Genomic DNA, 25,662 nt, shown 5'->3' on the forward strand with positions numbered 1-25,662 from the left:
AAGATTATTTTCCTGACCAACACTTTGTAGCATATCACCAGACCTCAGAGCAAATCTCCTTTTGGTATATTTTATCCAGTACTCGTTATTTTTCATTTTTAAATGTGCAGTTATAGAAGCCATTTTCCAGCCCACGTTCCCGTTTATTTCAGATTTATTGGGACCCTTCATCCTTCGTTTTTTGTATTCATTCTCCCTCAGTTGTCATTCGTATTGCTGCCTAGTCCTGGTAGCTGATACACAGTAAGTAAAATAGGTTCAATGCTTATCTCTCCTGCGCTATTTGCCATCTCATTCCGTCCCAGGCTATGGCTGTTTTCAATTAATTTCTGACCATGGCTGTTTTTTTATTCCACTGGAGAATTCCACTATTGTTGCCATCATTACTTTTTTAATTGGAGAGCCTTCCTGAAGTCCAGATAGTCTGTCAACTTCTGCTTTGCCCCTTACTCTTCTCAAACCATTATTGTCACTGCCTCAAAAATATTATCAGATTCATTAAGCACAGCCTTCCTGCTGACTTATCATTGACCAATCTATACCTGTTCACTGTGCTCTTCATAATAAAAAATCACAAGGTGCTTTTCTAATACTGAATATAACTTATACTTTCTAGAATCTTTCCTTGCTCCCTCTTTAAGCATTGGTTTCATGATACCTTATTTCCAGTTCTTTTCTTATTGTTAATGAGGAGTTAAAAATTCCTGCTCTAGCTTTTTTGTTAATTTAAATACAGTCTGCTGTGTCTTTCAAGATTCTGGGATGCTGGCCATCCCTTACTGGAATCTTCCCTATTTTCAGATGATCTAATTTAAAAAAAAAAAAAAATCTTGTTCTGAGGTAACTCTTCGTTCCAGTAATTTTTCTGTTCTTTCTTTGCTTCTCTCCACATAAACTTTATCTCTGTTTCTGGCATCTCTCCTTGTTCTCCCCGAGAGATAATAAAGCAAAGAAGTCATTCCATTTTCTAGCAGTACTCATTTCTATAATCAAATTTCCCATACAGTCCTTTCAAAGACCTTTGCTAACCTTTTTTTCAAAGTTCAATAAAATTAATAGATTCATGAATTTTAAGTTCAGAAGGGATCATTGTGATCATCTAATCAATGCTCTTGCATGACTCATACAACAGGACTCCCCTGAAATAATTCCTTCTTCAAGTCCAAGTTGTTAATAGTTAATTACCCTCCCTGTTAAAAATTGGTGCCTTATTTCTAGTCTGGATTTGTCTAGTATCAATTTCCAGCTGTTGGATCTTGTTATACCTTTGTCTGCCAGATTGAAGAGCTCTCTATTATCAAATTTCTGTTCTTTGTGTAGGTGCTTATGGACTATGATCAAGTCATGCCTTAACTCTCTTTGATAAGCTAAATAGATTGAGCTCCTCTCTGAACCCTCTCCAGCGTTTCTACATGATGTGTGGACACCAGAACTGGACACAGTAGTCCAAGAGCAATCACCACTCACAGTATCAGATATATGGATTAATATAACCTCCCTGTTCCCACTTGATATTCTCCTATTTATATTGTCACGCTCTCTGGGGTGGCTCACAACTGTGAGTGCCTACCCCAGGGCAGACTGTCAGAAAACAGGGAAGACACCCCAAGCTGGTGATGTGTTCTATAATTAGATGTCACCAAGCCAGTACCACCTGTGAGCTCCTGGATCACTATACCAGTCCTACCATGGAGTCACAGACAGTCCCTTAGATGCCCCAATCTGTCTTGCCACCCAGACAAACCAGACTTAAGTGATAAATGGTCACTTACACCAAAGATCACGTCACATTTAGGCTGCTCCCAGTCCCAGAAGACCAGTCACTTACCCCAGATCAATTGGTACTGTGGATCTTACACCCAAGACAATGCTGGCAGCCAATTCTATAGTAAACCCACTTAAGATTTATTAGCTACAAAAAGGAAATGAGAATTATTGAGAGGTTAAAACGGGTAAAATATATGTACAGGTGAGTCACCGTCCATAATTCCAAATGGTAGCAGAAAGTTAGTAATCTGCCAATTTCCCCAAAGTCTGTAAGGGCTATCCAGAATAACTCTGGATCTCCATCTTCTCATTCAGTCATTCTGCCTTGTTAGAATCCAAACAGTCCAGAGATGAAGGGTCTTTCATTAAATCCATTCTTATAGCTTCTTCTCACAGAAAACTGAGCTGACTGGGTCACTCCCCATGTGGGTTTTTCCTTTGATGACAGAAAGTGAGGAATACAGTTAAAGTCTTTGACCTCCAATCATCAGGCACAATGACCATTTGCTTTGAAATTAGCACTTTTCTGTTAGAGTTCTTCATTTGCATTCCACAAGGTCTCTTCTTGTTTGATGGGTTATTTAGTTACAGGGGTACACACAATGTAAATGTTTGCTACTACATTATAACAGGATACAGATAAGTGAAAACAATGCAACTAACATCCCATTAGTTTTCATGAAGTTTAAACACCATATACACACTCTTATACATTTAACAATTACTTTGATCTAAACTAATACACAAGTGAATTGGCCTGGGACTCTGGCATGAGCTGGCATCTGGTCTGCTAGCGGCACATATACATCCAAGAATCTCATTAGCCTTTTTAGCCACAGCTCATGCAAGCTCATATCATCTGATTATCCACCATGAATGTCAAGTCTTTTTCAGAATCACTATTTTGCATGGTAATGTTCCCCCATCCTGAAAGTATGGCCTAAGTTATTTGTTGCTAGAGGCATGGCCTTACCTTTGGCCATATAAAAACAGATTGTTTGCTTACACCCAGTGTACCCAGCAATGCAGATCACTCTGTGTCAGTGTTCTGTCCTCTTCATTATTTCCACTTCCCCATTTTTTGTGTCATCTACAAACTTTATCAAGTAATGATTTTATGTTTTCTTCAGATCATTGATAAATATTTAATAGTATGGGTCCAAAAATTGATCCTTGTGGGACCCCATTAGAAACATACCCGCTTCGTGATGATTCCCCATTTACTATTAAATTTTGAGATATCAGTTAGCAAGTTTTAATCTATTTAAGAAAGTAATCCAGTTTATCCTTTTAAAATATTGATGCAACATTAGCTTTCTTCTGGTCCTCTGGAACTTCCTCAGTGTTTCAAGATTATTGAAAGCCAACTTTAACAGCCCACTTAAGAGTTCAGCAAGCTCCTTGGCCAGGGTAGCTGCTGCAGAACATCCTCTTTAATTACTGTTGGAATGGGAAGTATTTTATCATCAAATGAGGGGAATGCATCTTCTGTCTTTTTCCCAAATACAGAGATATTTATTGGATGCTTCTGCCTTTTCTGTGATATTATTTGTAATTCTGCCATTTCCATCACGTAATGGATCAACACCATTTTTAGGGTTGCTTTTGTTCCTGATACACTTAAAATACTCCTTCTTCTTCTCCTTGCTATAGAATCTATAGCCTGACTATAGATTACCACTTGTGTCCTTTTACTTCCCTTGTCAAATTTCTAACTTCTAATTTATATTTGTTGCTATCAACTTCCCTTTTTTACATTTGTTTTATATTATATAGTAATGCTTTCGTTTCCCCTCTTAGCCAGGCTGGTTTTTTAACCAGTGTAACCTTTTTTCTTGATTGTGAAATTGTGAGTTTGGGATCATCTAGTAAAACATTCTTAAACTCTTCACAATATCAGTCATGTTTTTCTGTTTAAATTCTTTCTCCGGCCTGACTTGTTGTTACATCTTATGCAATCCTCTCATTCTTCTTCAATCATAGTTTTCTCAATCATTTTCTTCCATTCTTTTAGGTAAGTCTTACTCCCTGTGTTTACACTTAAACAGTCTCATTACATCAGGGCATTTATATTCCTTACTTCTGACCCAAAATTACCTCCACACACTTTTGTTATTATCACACTTCCATTATTGTAAATTTACTTGTAAGTTGAATCATGAGAATAAGGTTAAATAAATGTTGTTTAGTCTACAGATATTTAATCCTACATAGCTTTTAAAATGTATTGCATTATTATATTTCTAATAATAATAATACTTTGCACTCATATATTGTCCTACTTCCAAAGATCCCAAAGTGTTTGGCAAATGTAAATTTAGCCATACATTATCCTGGTGAAATAGGGAAATCTGATACCCATTTTATATAAAGACTTATATGGCAAATATATTAAGGCCTATATTTTCAAAAGTGCCATTTTTCTTAATTTAGAATGCAAATTTGAGACATCCAGAGCCTGCTTTTCAGTGGAGATGAAGAAATGCAGCTTTTAGTTGAAGTCAATGAGTTGTGTGAGTGCTCATTAGTTCTGAGAATTGGGTCCGGCAGCTGTGATCCAATAACCGTGGGCTGATCCAGCTCATACATGTTAATCATTTAAGGCATGTGCAGTGCCAGCTGCCATAGGAGATTACAGTACTCCTTCGATTCTCTGCTTATCGTGGCCCAGTTCAGATCCTGGCTACTCTTGTTCAAACCACCATCTGTTCACTTAATAGCCACACTGTAGGGGCCTGATTCTCCACGGAGTTATATCAGTTTTATACCAGTGTAACTCCACTGATTTCACACAGTGAAGAATCAGACCCTAAATATTCCATCAAAGACCCTTTCCTCTTCTTCTGTGTTGCACTGTATTACCAGTTGACTCCTGAGGTCCATAACCTCTCCTCAGGATGTTTTACTGCTGGTAGCTGGCACCTCAAGCAAGCGTAATCCCCTCTGACACTTCCAATAACAAAGAAAAACATTGTTCACTGAGTGCAGGAAATAGCCTTCTCCCACAGTATTGTATACAAACCAGTCACCTTCCTTTGAACAACATTTGTGTTAGTTCTTATATTACTCTAAGGTCAGCTCTAAAGAGAGATGAGGTGAATTTGCAGAACCAACCCTTTAACTGAAAGAATTTAAGAGTTACAAGTAACAGCTGTAACCTATCAATCAGTGTCCTCTGAGCGCGCACACAGAATGATGACCCTCTCCCCCGTCTTTCTCTCTCTCACATATCTGTAGTAAACTATCATTATAGGGTTATGGCTAAGGATAATATTAATATCGCCTCTCTCTTCTCTAACTTGCTCAGTATAACACACCTTTTCCAAAAGACCTAATAACCCTAATGCCCCTGACAGAGATGTTTTGACTAATACACACAAGTGAAAATCATCACCAGAAAACATAGAAAACTTCTATACAAAGCCAACAAATCATGGCGCTAAGATGATGCAAATTCAATTTCATTATGAAATCATATGGCTTTTTGCTGCCTCACGTCTCCTATCCTTAGTTTTTATGTTGTCTGCTTAGACGGTCAGTCCTTTGAGGCAGAGACCTCATCTTCATTCTTTTCCTCAAACTGACCAGGACATTGTTGGTGCTGTGTATATATATATAAACAGCAAATAACGATGGGAAAAATAAAGATTAAAATTTTTATATAAATTAAATTTAATCCTGTCCTGAAGACTGTACTTCACACCCACCCACAAAAGGAAATTAGATAGAAAGTGCTTGATGGCTTCATCGTGTGGAATAGCAGCAGCAGCTTTCTTAAGATTAGTGACTTTTCTATAGGTCAGTCTAATTGGATGTGATAGTTCAGCTTGCTGTACTGTGTGTATGAGATTCTTGCTTTTAAGAAAGGAGAAAATATGTTATAAAATACAATCCACCATAAAAATCCATCATAAATATCCTAGTGCCTGATTCTGATCTCACAGAAGATTTACATTAGGTAACTGATTTAAATGACGATACTCCTCATTTATTTCATTGTAACTGAGGATAGAGTCGAGCCCCCGGTATATTATGAGTTTTTAACAATATAGTAATACAGAAATATCGCTAAGTGACAGCACATTGTTCTTCTGTCTCATCTGGTTTATAGAGTCAGATTGTACAAATACAAAGCAGAATTAAGCAGGGACAGGAGTTTGAAAAATCTCAGTGAAATCAGCATATTGGTTTGTGCTGATTATGTTGTATTCCTATCCAATTTGTATTAGTGTGACCTTCTGAGTTGGACAAGTAAACAATCCCCATACAAGCAAAAATGCTAGTGGTATTGGGTGTTCTAAAAAGGCACTCAGTAGTATGGTGAGTGGAGAGAGGGAGTATGTAAAAGCTGATACAGATGTCTCCTGGTTTCATCTTGTCCTAAGAAAATATTCTTTGTGGATAACCACACATTTTTTCCCCTTTACATGTTTTTTTCATCCTCACAAACATGCTATGTGCCAGAATTGTTCTTTTTCAATCTGATATAATCATAGTTGCTTTAGTAACATAGGCAAGTCTCTGATCTCATTTACTATGATGAAGATATGGAATTTACATTTACATTAAAGTAAGTGACACAAGAATCTGGCTTGTTCAGTTTAGTCAGCAGTTCTTACACAGTCAAAACTCCCACTGACATTAATATCCTGCACTAAGACTCCATTAAGGATGAGGCCAAGAATACATATTAGTTATTACTATATTGTACTGCACCTGTCAAAAATCTCTGTTGCATATTTTGGACTGGATTTTCAACTCTTGACTTCCACTGTGCATGCACAAAGTATACCTGCCTTTTCAGATGCAAAGACTGTGCACGTATTCCTTTTAAATAGTTCAGTGCTAGAATTGTTATCAGATGTTTGCAGGAGCAGCTGCAAAGTGCAGGCACAAGTATATAAAGCCACAATTTGGGACACAGATAAGTGGAAACCAAGTACAGGCCTGTTGAAAAATGTACTCCTTTAAAACAATTATCATTTGAAACACATGCTTAGTGTGAGACTCTAAGGATCTCAGTAGAAGTGACATGAAATATGCCTAGGACACTTAACTGTAGCAAATTCCTCCCCTTCTAACCTCAGAAAGCTCCAGAAGGCATTGTGCCCCTCCCCCCCAGGCAGAAATGCTTCTACATATTGCCCCTAGAGCCTTGCGTTTCTGCACCACCTCTTGGAATAGGCTGTATTTAAGGGCACAATCTAGCTCTATATGTTAATATGGCCTTTATCTTAGCAAAGGCATTACACAAATAAATAATAACAATATTATCAGTGTACTGTGGATTTACTCAAATATTTTCTGTTAACAATACTGGTGAGTTATGCATGAAAATCCCCCACTCACTGATTAAATTTACGATCTATGGTATACACAATTGCGCCTTTTAAAAATTAATTCAATGCTCATCAATAGCATCTCTTGTCAGTTATTAACACCCCCCCCTCCCCCCGTTCAACTGCTCTTGTAGAGCAGATATAATACAACATGGCACCTTCAATGGAAAGTGGTTTGGGATCACATGACACTGGGGTAGAGGGAGTATTGGCAACTACAGATTTTCATTAAACACTTCTCATTTTAGAAGACAAGTTGGTTCAAGCTGACATACCCGTAGGAATTACATCAGCAGGTAAAAAGTGTTTCAACTACAGCTAAGGGCTCAAGACATGAATTATGAAATATCTGGAAATAAGAGGCTTAGGATGGGAGAAGTGATAATGTTCTCTGCAAAGGAAAATCCTATTTTTGACCTGAATAACTAACTTTCCCTACAGCTATAACTAAGGGAAGATTGATATCATAACCAGAATAATAACTGTACAGAAATGACACTTCTTTAAATCTTCAGAGTAAGTCGCTTGTACCAAACCGTTACTGTAGGTATCTGGGTCTTTCTTTTATAAAACTGCACTTAGTCTGAAAACCACCTGACTCTCATATACGGTAAAGGAGAAAATATACTGGGCTGATAATGATACCTTTAAACTGACCTTTGTCATGGTGTTCTAAGTTGTTAATTTCATATTGATTAAACTATATCTTTACCAGCCAGTATGTAATTGCTTTCAGTCAAATCCAGTTGTTTTCTTCTGTTGTTGGAGGAAAGATGGGATGATTGTAACACAGTGCATTATAAAATATTACATAGCCTGAATTTAGGCTTATCACTGTTTCCTTAGATCAGCAGTTGTTACAATGATATCTAAAACCTGTGAGTGCATTGTACTTTAGGTAAAAGATCCAAAATTGGTGCCCACATCCACTCACACTATTGAATAGAATGACAGCTTTCATACACTAATGTCAACTTCATGTCCCTGGCAGGCCTCATCTCCTTGTATTATGATTAATGATGTTGCCCTCATGTGGTCCTGGAATCTCGAACATCATTTTTCTTCTTGAAGCTTGACTGCTTGTTGGTGGTCCTGTCTCTTTGTTTCTAAAGATAGACACACGGCTTCTCTGGCAGTGCACCCTTAATGCTGAAAAACATGCCTTAGATTTCTCCTGTAATTTACATCTAAACATCTCAGCTGCTATCAGTAACTTCCCTTTGAAATGGCTCAGATAGGATTTCCACTTAGGGAGCTTTCGTTACACATCTTCTGCTGCAATATTTGCTGAGTGAAAGAGAGAGATAAGGGATTGTACAATGTCTGCTAGGACATGGGACAAACAATGCAGCATAAGAGTGTAATGGCTTTATTGCACTTGCTATTCATGGGCACTGCACACGTAAATCCAAGACTACATTTACTCTATGAGCTAGGGGTGTGATTCCCAGCTCGCATAGCTGTACTCATGGTAGCTTTCACCTGAGCTAGCACACTAAAAATAGCAGTGTAGCCCTGCTAATATGGGCAGTGACAGTGGGCGGCACATGCTCGTAGCCCCAATTATGTACCTATAGGATTCAGGTGGGTTTGTATTCGGGGCGGCTAGCACAGTGCCATACTGTCCATTCCACCACAGCTACACTACTATTTTTAGCTTGCTAGATCAATGAGCATGAGTATGTCTACACAAACTGGGAATCTCACTCCGAGCTTGTAGTGTAGATGTAGCCTCAAAAACACTCCCTTCTTTCTCCTGATGATAGATATGTAGATAACATCAGACAATATGCTTTCAATGTAGAGGGCTAAATAGTGTCTCTCAAGGCAAAACCATTGTCAGGGGAGATGAGGATGAGACTTTCCCCTGCATGAGCTCCTGAAGGTATCAGTGTGCTGCAAGAAAATCCAGTGCTTCTTGGAGTGCAGGGAGAGTTCAGTGACTGCACTACTCTTTCGCAGGGTGCAGTAGTTCTGCTGGCCACTGTGTGAGAGAGAGTGAGCGTGTGCTATTCATTCCGCTTTATTTTTTCCACTCTTTTGGGGCCGAATTTTCAGAAAGAGGTCCCCGAAGAAGCCCACAGAACTTAATTTATGTACATAGTTGTGTGTTCCTTGGCCATTTAGATTTCCCCTGCAAATACTCTACCTGATTTGCATTTGCACAGTAGACACAGGGCTTCTGGAGCCCTCCTGCTATAAATTTGGCCCTTTAAGTTTCCCTTTGCCTACCCCCTTTCAAAAAATATCAAGGAAAGTATGTCATTGTATTAGAGATTAGTTACAGTACAAATTCCATTTACACCAGGGTGTGGGAAATACAGGATGGTTTTCGGCACTCCTTTTACAATATAAACTAGTACACACACTTAGTGCTTCATTGATACTCTAAATATCCATTGGCCAAATTGATGCACAATTGTTAAATGAGGGAGAGTCTGAAAATTTTATTTAAAGATTTTTACAGGTCATGGACAGAATAAAATGATTTATCAAGAATTCAGAAATAGACCAAAATGGTTCTTTCCAGACTTTTGAGAGTTTGGAAGCTGAGAGTTTGGCAGATCAAATAGTTTAGAAACATGATTTTCTAAATGCCTTAGTCAATTTTTTCCCAATCTTTCAGCTTTTCTCCTAGTCTTCACTAGTGGTCTTATATGTAAAATATAAGGCTAGTGAAAGTTGCTGAGTGGCGAGCCCGGGAGACCAAGAGCTTTGTATAGCCCGGGAAGAGGTACACTACCTGCAGCAAAACTGCAAGCTTCTCCCCACTACCCACACGCTGCCCCATTAATGACTTAACCTAAAGAGCCACCTAAAATGTTAGGAAAGCCAGTCCAATTTTTAACCTATATAGTGTTTTTTGTGATATAGGTCCTTGTTCACAAGGAGCTACTATGACACCACCCACTCATTGCACGTCCTCCTGAAAAATTGTAGATAATAAAGACTTTGTTTCTAATGACACGAGCTAGATTTGAATTAGTGATCTAGAAGCATGTTTGTAGCACTGTGCTAGTCCCCTGAACTGTGATAACTAGTTTGAATACATCTTTACATGTGATTTAAAACTTTGTAGAAATACATTTATCTTCCTGTCATCACACTTCTTTCTGAGATACGTGTGTTCTAATGTTAAATGCAAGATTATTTTGTTAAATGCAATTCTGTTTTGTCTATTTCACTGGACATGCCCATTGTGGCTTTTGGAGCTTTATCTACTTAGGCCACATTTTAAAATAAGTTTTCTATAAGCAATATATTACAATATAAGACTGTAAACAACTTATGAAGTTGGTTGATCTGACAGATAAAAACTTCTTCAACGTGACTGAGGCAGTTTCTTTGAGGCTGCCAGGATTTTCAAAGACATGGTGGGTGAAGTAATATCTTTTATTGGACCAGCTTCTGTTGGTTAGAGAGAGATGCTTTCGAGCTATACAGAGCCCTTCCCCAGGTCTGGGAAAGGTGTCACAGCTAAATACAAGGTTGAACAGATAGTTTACCACATATTCTAAGGGACCATCCGAGGTGAAGTGGCCCATTAACACCCCTGTAGTCATAGGACAAAAAGAGGGGTTAGTGATTGTTGTAATAACCCCTAAAAACAGTGTTTTTATTAAGAGCATGATTATGTCTAGCAAAGCTATGAATTTAAGCGCCCAGGCTCATCTTCTGAAGAGCTGTGCAGGTTTCTTTTGAGGATGAGGACTGATAGGTCAGATATGGAGTGATTGCTTTGTGAAAAGTGTTCACACATGGGTGATATGGTGTTTTTGTGTTTTATTGTGTTTCTGTGTGTGTTCATTGGAGAGTGTAGTGATTGTCTGGTTTCACCCACATAGTTGTTATTGGGGCTTGTAGTGCACTGGATGAGATGAGGTACATCACATGTTGTGATAGGCATGTGTCGTGAAAGGTGTGTAAGGGATGTTGATCATTGTAGCATTGGAGATAAGTCTACAGGTTTTGCATCTGTTGTGACAGGATCTGGTGCCGCTTTGAGTTGGTGTGTCCTGGTCTGTGGAGAGCTTGCTTTTGATGATAAGGCTGGGAGGTTGTTTGAAAGCCAGAAGAGGAGGTTCAGGAAAGCTTTCTTTCAGGGTGGCCACTCCATACATTTAAGTTGTTTGATGATACCTCCTATGGGTTCCAATGTGGGGTGTTAAGTAACAACTAGGGGTTATTTTCAGATGAATTATTGCTTAAAGGAGAAAGCATGGTGTTGTGGTTAAAACACAGCAGTTGGATTCAGCAGATGTGTATTCTGTTCCTAGCTCTGCCATACATTCCCTATATGACTTCAGGCAAATTGGTTAACCCCTTCATACCTGTTTTCTCATCTGTAAAACTGGGATAATGATACTTACCTGCATCACAAGAGCATTGAGAGATTTAATTACATTAATGTTTGTAAAGCACTTTGTGGTTCTTGAATAGAAAGTGCTATATAAATGCAAAGTAATATGAGGGCGGAATTTTAACCCACTTTTGGTATGTGTGTTTTTCTAATTTCCAAATCTTTAGGTGGTCCTGCCATGACAAACTGAGACTAACATACCTGTTCAGTACTGTAGAATAGAGTGAACATTTCTCCAAGTTCACAAATACCTTCAACCTGTGAGTAGAATAGGAAAGTTTCAAATCAATGTATTCAAAAGCCTTTTTTATCCCTATTAAAGAAGAAAATTCTGTTCACCTGCATTTGACTTACGTAGGCAATAGAAACCTGTTCTGATTTCTGCAGTTGTGTTCTAAATTTCACACATTCAATTTCTTCCAGATCACCACCGACCTGAGGCAGCGTTGTACAGACAGTCATACTGGAACCTCGGCCTCTGCACCTATGGCTGCAGGCATCATTGCATTGGCACTGGAAGCAAAGTAAGATTTGGTCTATACTCTGGTAAAATTAATAATAATTCATAAATAAATGCATATATTTTGTTAACATGACATCTTTCATCCAGCACCTCAAAGTGCTATAGAAACATTAACTAGTGAAAATTCACAATAAACCTATGAGTGAAGGAAATATTCTCTCTCTCTCACACACACACACACACACACACACACACACACACACACCACTCAATTTTACATGTGGGAAAACTGAAACAGACAGAGACAAGGGAAAAAATGTTCTAACTTGGGTGCCTAAAGCTGTGATATACTTTGCAATGGTGTTGAACACATGCAGCTCCCATTGAAAGACTTGGGGGACCTTCACAATGCAGCTCGAGCTTGAATCTAGTATTTAGGCCATTGTATGTGGCATTGTGCACGGACCCAAGTCCCTTTCACTACCTCAGTTCATAGGGATGGTGGAACTGAGGACAGTAGGCCAGTATGAGCAGATGTTCGCATTGTATAAAAAATAAAAACTCTCACCAGTATCATGTGTGATGAAACAATAAATCCAAGATTTCTATCATGTATATATCTACGCACTGGTTTTTAAAATATAGATTATCTGACAATGGACCAAATCAGTTAACTCTTACTATAGCAAAATTCCCATTAGCTTTTACAAGAGTTTTCCTCAACTGCAGAATTTTGCACATTGTAACCAGGATATATTTTTAACGGGCATTCTTGACCAGAAAAAGCCATTGAGAGTTTATCATGTAAATTCATATTTCAAAACTTTTTCATTCTTGTGTATTTTATCAGAGTGAACTGGTCTGGTATGTACAATGTACATAGACTAATGATCTGCAAAATCCTGTTTAAAATCAGATATTTTTAAGTTAAGAGATTGATCCTATGAGGTTCAGACAACACTATTTAACTCCCACTGAGACTGATAAAAGCTAGGGGCACTCAGAACCTCAAAGGACCAGGCATGGGAAGGTGGGAGGGAGTAGAGGGAGTGTGCATCATAATCATTTCAAATTGTATTATACTGTCGTAGTATGTAATTTGTAATAACAAACAGATTTTGGGTTGCCATTTTGTAAAAATGTAGCTTTTAGTGTAGAAACCCTGACCGAAAATTCAATCCAGAACACATTTTTACTTCTGAATTACATAGCCATGAAAATAAGAGATTGTAATTGAAAAGCTGATACAATCTTAAGCAGAGCAGAACTTGTGTCATTATAATTGGGTTTTCTCAATGCAATAGTTAGTGACAAAAACGGCTTTGAAAAGTTAATGTAATACTGTTATTTCAAAAACCATTCTTTAAATCACTTTTTAATCTCAGTTGTAAAATACTTACATTAGTTTTTAAACAGCCCACAGACACAGATAAAATTACATCTGTATGCACCAAAATAGTACACTGCTGGAGGTTTTCATAATTACTTTTTAATGAATTGCTGTTGCCTATAATTCTAATTGTATCTCTTTTCATGGTATTTTATGTATATTTTCAAACACATCATTGTTATAACTGGAATTTTCAAAGTATGGTATCAGACACATAATACCTGCAGCCATACCAATCTGATCAGGTACTGGATGCTGCTGGTAATTCAGTAGGTGATGCTCTTCTTCCAAATAAATAGCTGCCATTGTGGCTGACACTGCAGACATAAGCAAAATATTGTACTAATGTGTCAGGTGTGGTGATGGGACAAGGTGCTGCTGCTGTACGTAGATAAGATGAAGAAAACCAAGAAACTGACTAATTTTTAAATATCCTGTGGTAATCCCTGAATATTGGTCAAATTCCAGGTGAGAGAGTTATATTTTGCATTGCTAAATTCCCTGGGAGTTTTAGTAGATAAAGAATTCTTCACTTCCTTTCCAGAAATGGATATGGGCTAAGTGTGTCTGTATCTATATAGATATAAAATAATTTGTATTGCTATTAATATGATACAATGCAGAGCTACTTAATACAATATGCTTAACATGCATTTTTACCACCTTACCTGCATTCTGCCTACTAATATTTCTCCAGTGGAACTATGCATAACTGAACCTCAGATAGGCTTCACTACTGCCATTAAAAGAAACCAAACAAACAGCTGGCAAGATAAATGTTTCCTGTTTTCCCCAAAAATTAAAATTTCCCTCCCAAAATTAGCTTGGCTTGGGACCCAAGACATTCAGTCCTGCAACAGTGACAGATTTATTATCTAATCCTTTTTTTACGAGAGCTAGAAATAGGAACTTTATACCATTAAAAACCAGGAATGCCCCTTTAGAGAGGGATGAAGCTTTTTTAATAGCTCAAGAAGATCATAATATATTCAACTTTAATATCTTGACATTATTTTGTATGGATCAGCTATTTAAAATAATTGTAAGGTGTTTCTGAATGTTACAATATTAAGAAGTATTTGTTATAATTTTCCTCTGCCTCTGATTCCTGTTGGGTTAGATGACACTAAAGCATCTATCTTTATAGGTGATACGATATGAAAAACATTACTAATAACAATATTTAAAACTCTCTTAACCATTTCTAAAATACTTTTATTTTGTAAAATATGTGGCATACAGAGAATACATGATGGTGTCATGTCATGCAAAGATTTTATTGGCACCGGCAAATGGAGATCGGGGGTTGCAGATTTAGCCTTAAATTTCATATTAATGCCTGTGCTAGCAACCATCATATTTATATTAGATTTTTCAAAAGATTAGTGGGAAAGGAGTTTTCAAGGTTAATTATGTTCTTCACACCATGAGCTGCCCAGTAATCAGAGCCCTTTTTTTAATATGTTTGAAAGAATGTGTTTTGTTCAATGATAAGGCACTGCCTACTAGGAAAATTGTGGATCTATCACGTGTATTGAAGCTCTGGAAATGATTAGATCCTAGGTGTGCAATTCTCTACAGCAGCCAAGCTATGTTCACTGCCTGGGAGGCATACTGCTCCCTGATTTAGCATCAGCCTGACCTTGACATTATTTAGAGCACCCAAGAGGCTGCTCTAACTTTTACCACTAGTGTAAGGATCCTAAGAGACCTTAAACCAGTGGAGATTTGAAGTATTGGAGCTCCATGTTCTACCTCCCCCTACTCCTGGCCTGTCCCAGCCTGCTATCTCCCTGCCTTAGCACCCCCCACCATGGCACAAATGGACGGGGTGGCTGGTACAGGACGCAGCTCTGGCATTTTGACCAGCATTACTTCAGTGGGGAGTTCCCCTCCACAAGGGGAATTCTCTGCTGATCTTTTCAACCGGTGGTGTGGGATTTTTGGAGAGCTGATAAATTCAATACTGCATTATAGTCTGTGATATTTAAAAAACTTTCTTGTGAATTACAACTTCCATCCAGTATTTTTGTATCAAAAAGCATATCCACATCATGTAACCAAAGGAGCCTAATTTAGCTTCCAATATTCAGGTTTTTCAAATGCTCATTTGGTAAAACATGTTAGCATAACTTAGAAATGTAAATATGAGTCTGTTGCATTGAAACAACAAAGGAATAGTTAGCATACACACATGCACAAAGCCAGTCTCCATGAGGGATTTCTGCATCTAGGGCTCAGACCTATAAAGACCAATAGTATTTGGGCTTTCATGTCCTGTTTTTCAGTTGCTTTCTTTTACATGATCAGTGCCCAGTGGAGTTAGTATCCTGCTCCAGCTCTGTAATTGGGTGCTTAATTGTTTTCCATTCTTTTATGTTCATTATGCAATGCCAAATTTTCCTAACTATAAACCTGCTGCTAGAGGGTAAATTGTTATATTCTACTAATTCAGCATTGGTGGCATCTTAGCTCTAAATATAAAATGTTAAAGTTGCTTAACAGCATTCTACTGCCAGATCAGAAGAGCTTTTTGGCAGATGAAGGATTTGAATTCAGGATTTGCATGAATCAGTGTGAAGAGAGAGAGTCTGTTTAAACAGCAGATTCCTTCCTTTAGGCATTGTGTCGTGTTCTTAGGGAAAACTTAAATAAAGAGAATGTCTTTTACTTTGCTTGAGAGGAGGTACCTGAACTTGAAAAAAAATAATATGTATGCTTCCAAGGTGAAACCTGCATGTTTCTCTATTAACAAGCCAATACCTATGTGTTTCCATCTCCATGTTTTGAGAAGCTCTGTAGCTACATTACCAAGAAAAAGCCCATGAAATCAGGCAGAGTTAACCTGCTATTTTTTCTCAACTGCTGCAAAATACCTGTTGTATTGCCTGTGTTTCCTTTTCTCATACGAGTTATATACTTCCTTTGTCTTTGCTAATATAATGTCAGGGATAAAACAAATTACTATTGGAAACAAATGAAGAACTTTGGTGAATATTAACATGCTGATATCCATCCAAAAAAGTGACAATAAAAGTACATCAAAAAGCTCCTCATTTTTTTTAAACAACAACATAATTGAATGTAAATCACTGAGAGGAGAGGAAGTCTGTGCCCAGGGCCGGCTCCAGGCACCAGCCCACCAAGCTTGTGCTTGGGGCGGTACCTGGAGGGGGGCGGCACGGCGCTCCGGCCCCCGGGGAGAGCGGGGCCACGGCCGGGCTCGCCGCCCTCCCCCCGGCAGTCTGGCCGCCCTCCCCCCTGGCGCCCTCCCCCCGGCCGCCGGGGGGGAGAGCGGCGAGCCCTGGCTGGGGCTCGCCGCCCTCTCGCCGCCCTGCCCCCTGCTTTCATCCCAGCTACTAGGAGCTTGATTACCAATAAATACAATAAAAGGCCAAAGGTGATAAGAAAACTGAACTGTGGAAATGCTTTTGGAGTGTCATTTTTTTATATATGGTTCCAGTATGAGATGAGAATGACAGGTCTTCCGTTTAATCCTATGACACTCAGTTAACTCAAAGTTGTTCTGCTTACCTCACTGGCTGCATGTTATTAAAAGGAAACGTAAGAAGACTGTACATAAAACAGAAATATTAACATTTGGTTTAAATAGATTATGGTTATAACTTATGAATTCTATTTTCAGAAGAGATTTAGAAATAGAATTTTTAACAAGTTATGTACTTGAAATCATGGACTTATAGGGCTAGAAGGACCACGAGTGGTCATCAAGTTCAGGCCCCTTCACTGAGACAGGACCAAGTAAACCTAGATCATCCCTGACCGATCTTTGTCCAAACTGCTCTTAAAAACCTCCAGTGATGGGGATTCCACAACCTCCTTTGGAAGCCTATTCTGGAACTTAACTGTCCTTATAGTTAGAAAGTTTTTCCTAATGTAAATCTCTCTTGCTGCAGATTAAGCCCATTACTTCTTGTCCTACCTTCAATGGACATGGAGAACAATTCACCACCATTCTCTTTATTACAGCCCTTAATATCTGTGACACTGTTATGAGTTCTCCTCTCAGTCTTCTTTTCTCAAGACTAAACATGCCCAGGTTTTTTAACCTTTCCTCGTAAGTCAGGTTTTCTAAACCTTTGATCATTTTTGTTGTTCTCCTCTAAACTCTCTCCAGTTTATCCACATCCTCCCTCAGTATGGCACCCAGAATTGAACATAGTACTCCATCTGAGTTCTCAACAGTGCCATGCGAGAGGGACAATTACCTCCTGTGTCTTACATATGACTCTCCTGTTAATACACCCCAGAATTACATTAGCCTTTTTCACAACTGCATCACATTGTTGGATCATATTCAATTTGTGATTCACTATAACCCGACAGGTAAAAATAAGTGGTTTGGCCCATGTTAAGAAAATGTGTACAGCCATTTTGTTGAGAAGCTCTAGTACCTCCATGCTTTGGAGGACGGGCCTGAAATTTGGTGGGTGAGTGAGGTATCACCTTGTCTTTTGCTGTTTCCATGGAAACACATCCTCATTTGGCCAAGTTATAAACTTTTGAAAAATATCTTAGTTCACACATGCACAGTAGGTTTCTCGTCGCTAAGCATTCTTTAGCTCACTGGCGCAGGAACTAAGAAGGACTTTCCCTGCAGTTGCTCCTCTTAGCTGCTGCTGCTGGCCTCTGGTGTGTCATGCATCAGCAATAGGAGAACATGGAGATTCTCCCTTCTGTTCTGTGAGTACTCCTGCTGCTGGTGCTCTGGTGTGTCATGCATCAGCAATAGGAGAGCGCCTGGAGGAGGAGCAGCCTGACTGAACTGCGGAGGAGACAAGAACCAGATCTCAGCAGGAGGCCTTGTTTTTAGAGTGCTTTAGAGTCTATAGTTGAAGGCTCGATTTTGCGACCTTAGTATTTTCAAGGTAGTTTCTTGGATGCGATAACATAAATAGGACTGAGTTCTAAGCACTTACAGATCTAGATGAAAATGATAGTTTGGGCACTGTCCTAGACCTAGCTGCCTGCATAGGGTTACCATACGTCCGGATTTTCCCGGACATGTCCGGCTTTTGGGGGCTCAAATCCCCGTCCGGGGGGAAATCCCCAAAAGCCGGGCATGTCCGGGAAAATCGGGAGGTCAGCCGGGCCGGCGGGCCGGCCGGGCCGGCGGGGAGCCGGGCCGGCGGGGAGCCGGGTCGGCCGGGCCGGCCGGGCCGGCGGGGAGCCGGGCCGGCGGGGAGCCGGGCCGGCAGGGAGCCGGGTCGGCTGGGCCCGCGGGGAGCCGGTCAGCCGGGCCCGCGGGGCCGGGAGCCAGGGGGTGCACCGGGGGCCGGCAGTGCTGGGCGGGCCGGGGGTGGTCGGCCGGGGCCGGCACCCCAGGGCCCGAGCTGACCCAGGCTGGAAACGCCGGGGGGCCAGCCTGGGCCACGCCTCCTCCCCCCACACCCTCCTTACCTGCTTCAGGCTTCCCGCGAATCAAATATTCGCGGGAAGCAGGGGAGGGGGCGGAGACTTTGGGGAGGGGGCGGGGTTGGGCGGGGCTGGGGGCGGGGCCGTGGGCCGTGGAGTGTCCTCCATTTGGAGGCACAAAATATGGTAACCCTATGCCTGCAGGTTTGTTAATTGACAGTTACGTAGGACTTTCCCAAAGGTACCCCAGATGCTGAATTAAAGAGTATAATAAGCCTGAATTGATAATGGGGTGCTGTGATGTCAGGGGGTAGCTCCTCGTCTGGGTGGACTGTATATCTCTTGAGTAGTTCTGTTTCATTCTTTCCTCCTAAGAAGGCACAGAGAATAGTGTGAAGCCATAGGCCGAGATCTCTCTGCAAGGTTCTATTTTGTCCCCCCTCCTTTTCTACATGTATCTGAAGCCACTAGAGGCTACAGCAAAATATAGGCAGCAGTGTCATCAACATGAAAATGGTCCTTTGTTTATTTCATTTTCATCAGAACTGATCTATATCTATGCCTGGTTATTGTGTGATATTCTGCCCGGCTCTGGATCTTGCCACTGTTATCCATGTTTTTGTGGTTATATTGCAGTGTGGTCTATGTGGGTCTACATTTAGGACTACTGAAGCTAGTGCAAAATGTGACTGATTGCTCATCTGCTGATGCTGGCTGTAAGGAACATACATAACAAAACTTGTTCCCTATTTGCTTCCAGGTGAAACTTAAGATCTTGACTTTTGATCTATAAAGCCCTTAAAAATCTAAAGGACAAACTCTTTTTCTGAGAGTGACCAAAGCAGCTGCCATAAAATAGAGTGCTCCAGATAGTACTCCCTGGATTTAATAATCAGGCAGACATCCTAGGTGCTGAGAGACAAGGTGGGGGAGGTAATATCTTTTATTGGACCAACTTCTTTTGGTGAGAGAGACAAGCTTTTGAGCCACAAATAGCTTTTCTTTAGGTCTGGGACCTGAGCCACCGGCCGGGCACTTCCCCTCCTGGGCTCCGGGGGCACAGGGTCCAGAGGCCTGGGGGCTGCCCAAAGCCGGTAGCGCTCGGGCAGCTCGGCTCTTAAACAGAGCCAAAGAGTCAGGGGAGGAGCACATCAGCCAGAGCCCAGGAGGGGAAGTGCCCGGCCGGCGGCTCAGGGTCCGGAAGCATGGGGGCTGCCTGAAGCCGGTAGCGCTCGGGCAGCTCGGCTTTAAACAGAGCAGAAGAGTCAAGGTAGGGAGCACAGCAGCCGCAGGAGGGGAAGTGCCCGGCCGGCAGTATTATTCCTGGACATGTTCGGCTTTTTGGCAATTCCCTCCGGATGGGGATTTGATTACCAAAAAGCCGGACATGTCCGGGAAAAAACGGACGTATGGTAACCCTATACAACATAAGCTCATAAATTTGCCCCCTCCCTCAGTGGGGGAAAGATATGTACAACTTCTTCCCCTCCCCACCCCCTGATTATAAATTGCACAAACTGGGTTTAATAATATGACTTAGGCTGGATGCAGAGTTTCTGTAGCTTAGCATTCTAGTTATTTCTCTTTAAAGACTAGAGTCCTCTGTCTCAGTCTGAACTCAGCCCTTGCCTTTCTGTCAGCTTAGTTCCTTTGTCTCTTTAGGTACTTTTAGCAGTCTTTCTTGGGTGGGAAGGCAGTGAAGGGAGAGTCCTGATTGCCTTACTCCCCAGCCTTAAATAAGATTTACATAAGGCGGGAATCTTTTGTTTCCCAGTCTTAACCGCCCCCTTCTTTTAGTGGAAAATTACTAGAAATCCAAGATGATGTTTATTACCAGGTGACAGGCCTACCTGACCTAGTTGTGGCACATCTACATCCCAAGATGCCTCTCAGGAAGGAGAGAGATTGGTATCTTCAAAGACTTATTGTTTCTTCCTAATGGCCCATCAAGGCTGATGGCCTGTTGTCTGATGGGTGTATCCCAAATACACACACCATTGTAATTGTTACATAGTCAATATTCCTATCATTAGATACAGAAATGATACATGCATACAAATTGGATAATTACATTCAGTATATTATAACCTTTCCGACGATACCTTACAAGACCCATCTTGCATAAAGAAAGGTTTCAGAGTAGCAGCCGTGTTAGTCTGTATCCGCAAAAAGAAGAACAGGAGGACTTGTGGCACCTTAGAGACTAACAAATTTATTAGAGCATAAGCTTTCGTGGACTACGAAAGCTTATGCTCTAATAAATTTGTTAGTCTCTAAGGTGCCACAAGTCCTCCTGTTCTTCATCTTGCATAAAATATCTCAGTTATGCCATTTCCATATAATAAGAATATTTCCATAAATAATAATTGGGTATAACATCAGACAGTTATTAATTGACTGGTCATAAAGAGACATTAATCATTCAGTAAATGTGAATATGGATTTTGGATGACTCATTAGAATTGGATCTGTCTTACGTGGCTAGGCCAAGCAGCTGTGTTTTCTGCTTTGTTTATAAAGTTGTTGAATGGCCTCATGGGGCAGAGTCATGTGGACATCAGAATGCTGAAAATGCTGTTGTTGGAATAGGAATTGTATTTTAAAATTGATTAGACTTTGTGTGTGATCTACTAATAAATACTATGTAACAGTATTCCAGGGAAGGATGCGGTGTCGGAAAATACTACTTGTTTTGATGAGATATAGCAGTAACAATCAAAGCCCGTCTCGTCATAGCCAGGATTTGCAAAGATGGCCCATTGACCCCTTCAGATTGCCTGGCAACATTTCTTCTTTTGTAAATCCTATGGTATTATGTTTTACTTCTGCCTGTATGGAGATCAGTTTTCTATATCCTTTCTTTAACTAGACTCACAGACGCCTCTGACATTTTAGCAAAACATTTCTTTTCAGATAGACTGATCTGCATCAAACCACTGGTCATTATGACAATGTAATCACCATTGTTAATATTGATTGCTTTAGCATTTTGCTATGAAGGAAAACTTAATTTGCACTCTGATCCCTCTCTGTTTGATCCTGGTTGTGTCATACAACTTCACACCAACTGAATTTTCCTCTAATTTTCTTTCACTAATGGCATTTTTGTTTCTTTTGAATCATTATTTTTGTTCTTTATTTTTACATACAAGGCCAGATTTTGATCCCTGTACTCATGTTAAAGGATATGATTCTGTCATGGAGGTCACGGATTCAGTGACTTTAACAGACCTATGTATCTTCTTCAGCTTCAGCCCACTGCAGTGGCGGGGTTGGAGCAACTGTCAACGCTCACCCAGGAGCAGTGGCAGAACTGGGTTCAGTGCCCAGGGCTGGATCAGCCCACACCACAGGAGCAGTGGCCAGCAGTCAGCCCCCAGTGGGACTCCCACTGTTAGTCCGTCCCCCCCTGCAGGGTATTTTTAGGAAAAGTCACAGACAGGTCACAGTCTTCTGTGAATTTTTGTTTATTGCCCACAACCTGTTTGTGACTTTTGCTAAAAATACCCATGACAAAATCTTAACCTTACTCATGTTGAATAGCACCTGCTTCAGGATTAGCTACAGTGTCTTCAAAAGGACTACTTGTGGAGTAAAGCGCTACTCAGTGTAAGTAAAGGGATCAAAATTTGACCTGAAATTAAAGCTTCTCATTTCTAACCAATTTGTATAATGCTGTTCATTCTTGGTTAAGGATCCAGTTAAAAACTCAAACTAATATTGTTGATTTTGTACACCATTATTGTACAGTTGTTCCATTTCCATATTTTCTCATTTAGCTTGCTTTATAAACATTTTGAAAAGGTTGAAAGAAGAGGGTCAGACCTTGGAGTATTACTAGAGAGCTGAGGACTTAACATTCATTATTTATTGGCTGCTGGTCATGCAATTTTTGTTTAGTTATTCTTACTTCTGCTCATTCTGGTGTGATTTTGAGTATTGTCTGGTATGCATAATCCCCAGGCAATTTCAAATGAGACATTCAAGGTTTTTGTTTTTTTTTCTTGGAAGGAAATTGTCCTGTTTTTGAAATTGATCCCATTATATAGCAGTGTTAGTATTGCTCTTGTTAGTACATGTTTTCATTTCAAGATGTTTACCTATTAACTCTTTTGAGATTAATCAAATGGTAAATCAATTAACATCAGTGACGTTTTATCGGGATCTGTGGCTTACATGGCTAGTGAACAACTGTTTACTCACTTAAGTTCCAATTTTGTCATGTTTTACAAATACTTGACTGCTTCTGTGATTGTTTCAGATGCTTTAAAATTGGCTCCTATGACTCCCTGGTTTGGAAAAAAAAAAAAACCTATTTTTTCTCCAAATGAACTGCTAGTTTGACTCCTTTCCAATTTCTTATTTTTTGTCAAAGTTTCTGACAAAAGTTGGGGGCGAACAATTGCAGTCCTATTTGGTTTCAAATGAGGTGTCTACTGTAAAGAGGAAATTTCAATTTGGCAATAGCTCACTTCATAATACAGCGAAGGTTCTGTCGGAGGCTGTAGAAATCAGCTGAAATGCTGTTCTTATGCTGTTATATCTCTCTGCTGCCTTTGATATAATACACCAAAAGCTTGTCTATGTTTGAGACAACAACATAAATAAAAGAAAAATGTTATACTTCAATGGCTCTTGCAGTAAGCAAACTGGCATGCAGGCACGAGAGAGAGGTTGAACTTATACACATCTGTTTACTGGGTACTTGACATTTAGCTTTAGCTTTTCAGTTTGAGAAATTGTTGTCTGAGTTTGGTTTTGATGATGGGATGTAGCAGGCAGATACAACAGTGGCCTCTTACACAGAACTTTAAAACAGAACCACTATCAGGGTAGCTCGCTTTTCAGGGTTCCCCAATCTGGAAGTTTTTGGAGGGTCTTCATTAAACCTTAACTGTGGGTTGTATTTTCATCTTGACACACTGTATAATTCCCAGTAATGAGAGCTCACTGTTCATTGAAAGGAGACTGGACCCCCTGGTTTGTTTTTAATAATTAGCTGAATGTAGCCAGTCTTGAATATTGCCTTTTAAAACTGATGTGAATATTTTAGTGCCTTTTCTTCCCAGTAGTTTCGACAACTATAACACCTTGCTTTGTGGAATCACAGAGTGTTCAGACTTCACCTAATAAAGAATGCAGCTCTTGGGATTCTCAGAGGTACTCTTGAAGGCTTGAGCCAGTGCTACATCTTTTCCTAAAACATTACATGGGCTCCTAGTGAAATTCCTGATCTGGTATAAAATTTTATTGATTTCTTTCTGAAGCATGTTACATGCCTGCCCAAGCATACCATATCTTACAAGCCCTTAATGTCCACTACATTCCATGACATTCACTTTTTGCAGTTCTGTTTTTTTACCAGATCTCAGCCGGATAAATACTTACTATCATACCAGTCCAATTGTCTAACTTGAAAAGAGACCCCTTCTTGGAAAACAAGCTATATTTATATTAATATTTTTAAATGTCCATCCATCACCAAAAGGCACTAGTGCACCTTAAAAATAATGTAGTAATTTAACCACATGCTGCTCCAGTACCTCAGATGCACACAAGAAAAATGAAATGGTCGTGATTAAACTGATCCAGCTAGGAAGGAATGCAACAAGTTCTGAAAACCAAAAGACATTTCAGCACAAATGATCTTGCTTCTTCGAAGTGAGTATTCCAGCTGATCTGCATACACCAACGTCTTCAGGGCTCCAGTGCGAGCAGGACTTAGGGTATGTCTTCACTACCCGCCGTATCGGCGGGTAGCATTCAATTTATCCGGGAACGATATATTGCGTCTCATTAAGACGCGCTATATTGATCCCCGAACGTGTTCACCGTCGACTCTGGAACTCCACCAGAGCGAGCGGCAGTAGCGCAGTCAACGGGGGAGCCACGGCCATCGATCCCGCGCCGTCTGGACCCCAGGTAATTCAATCCAAGATACTTCGACTTCAGCTACGCTATTCGCGTAGCTGAAGTTGCGTATCTTGGATCGTTCCTCCCCCCACCCCCGCCCAGTGTAGACCAGTCCTCTGTGTTGGCTTCACTAAAATACACAATATCTCCTTTGATGCTCCATTGGTAGCTAAAAAAGGGGATTTCATGCTAGGTCACATCAGAGTCTAGTTGACATTGGCCTCACACAACCTAGTGGGAAACATGCTGCAAAGGAACAAGAGTCCATCCAAAAGTAAAATAGCAGTGTCAGCCCCCCAAAAAACAAACAAAAGAAAAAAAATGAAAAAAAATAGAGGGGAAGGGTATATAGTTAAGTGGCTTCACACCTGACTTTGAGGTGCCATTCATAACTCAGTTACAGTATACAAGACTTATTTTAAGCAATTCCTACTTGGTCAATATATATAAAAATTCTGTTGCCTACGGTCCCATTTCAACTATTTAGACTGTGTGGCCATTGGAGGACCCCTCCGCCCCCACCCTTCACCCCATCCCCACGTCTGTTACTTTTTAGTGTATTTTCTACACTTCCCAGCTTTACTGCCATTATATGGTATTGTGACTTATGAAGCTCAAATGTAATTGGTTTTCATTTCCTTCCTTTAATCTCATTCAGACAGATGAAATCCCTTTGATCACAAACCTGTTAATTTCCATCAGTCTATTTCTGTCTTTGCCCTGTGTGAAATAGAGGCACGTTTTACATAGAAGACTTGGATGTTTGCAGTAATTTCTGCATATCTGCTGCTTCCCTATGGAGTTCCAATTTACTGAAGCTAAAGTTTGTCATCTTAATTGTGTACAGCTCAGAAACCCGGCTTATGCAGCTCAGCAAGAAAATAAAACACTAATTTCTTCAGACCGAGTTATATGTAGGAAATTTTATAGATCTGACTGATTTCAACTACTTATTTCAAAAGATAAACAAGATACTATTTCTATGTTTAAGTACGGTATAGCATCCACAAAACAAGCATTTCAAAAGGTTAAATTTACAAGAAAATAAATTCTG

The 25,662-nt window shown here is 40.1% G+C and overlaps 1 protein-coding gene across 4 annotated transcripts in view; it reads left to right on the forward strand.

Moving 5' to 3' along the window:
• The window catches only part of PCSK5 (proprotein convertase subtilisin/kexin type 5), a 296,986-nt gene that overhangs the window by 151,225 nt on the left and 120,099 nt on the right, over positions 1-25,662 (forward strand). For all 4 annotated transcript variants that reach the window (XM_005297736.4, XM_024105417.3, XM_042850577.2 and 1 more), the window contains one exon: positions 11,890-11,990. In XM_005297736.4, coding sequence (XP_005297793.2) covers positions 11,890-11,990 — 101 coding nt within the window. The remainder of the gene's footprint in view (positions 1-11,889; positions 11,991-25,662) is intronic.

This window comes from Chrysemys picta, chromosome 6 (assembly GCF_011386835.1).
Source record: "Chrysemys picta bellii isolate R12L10 chromosome 6, ASM1138683v2, whole genome shotgun sequence".
NCBI lineage: Eukaryota > Metazoa > Chordata > Testudines > Emydidae > Chrysemys > Chrysemys picta.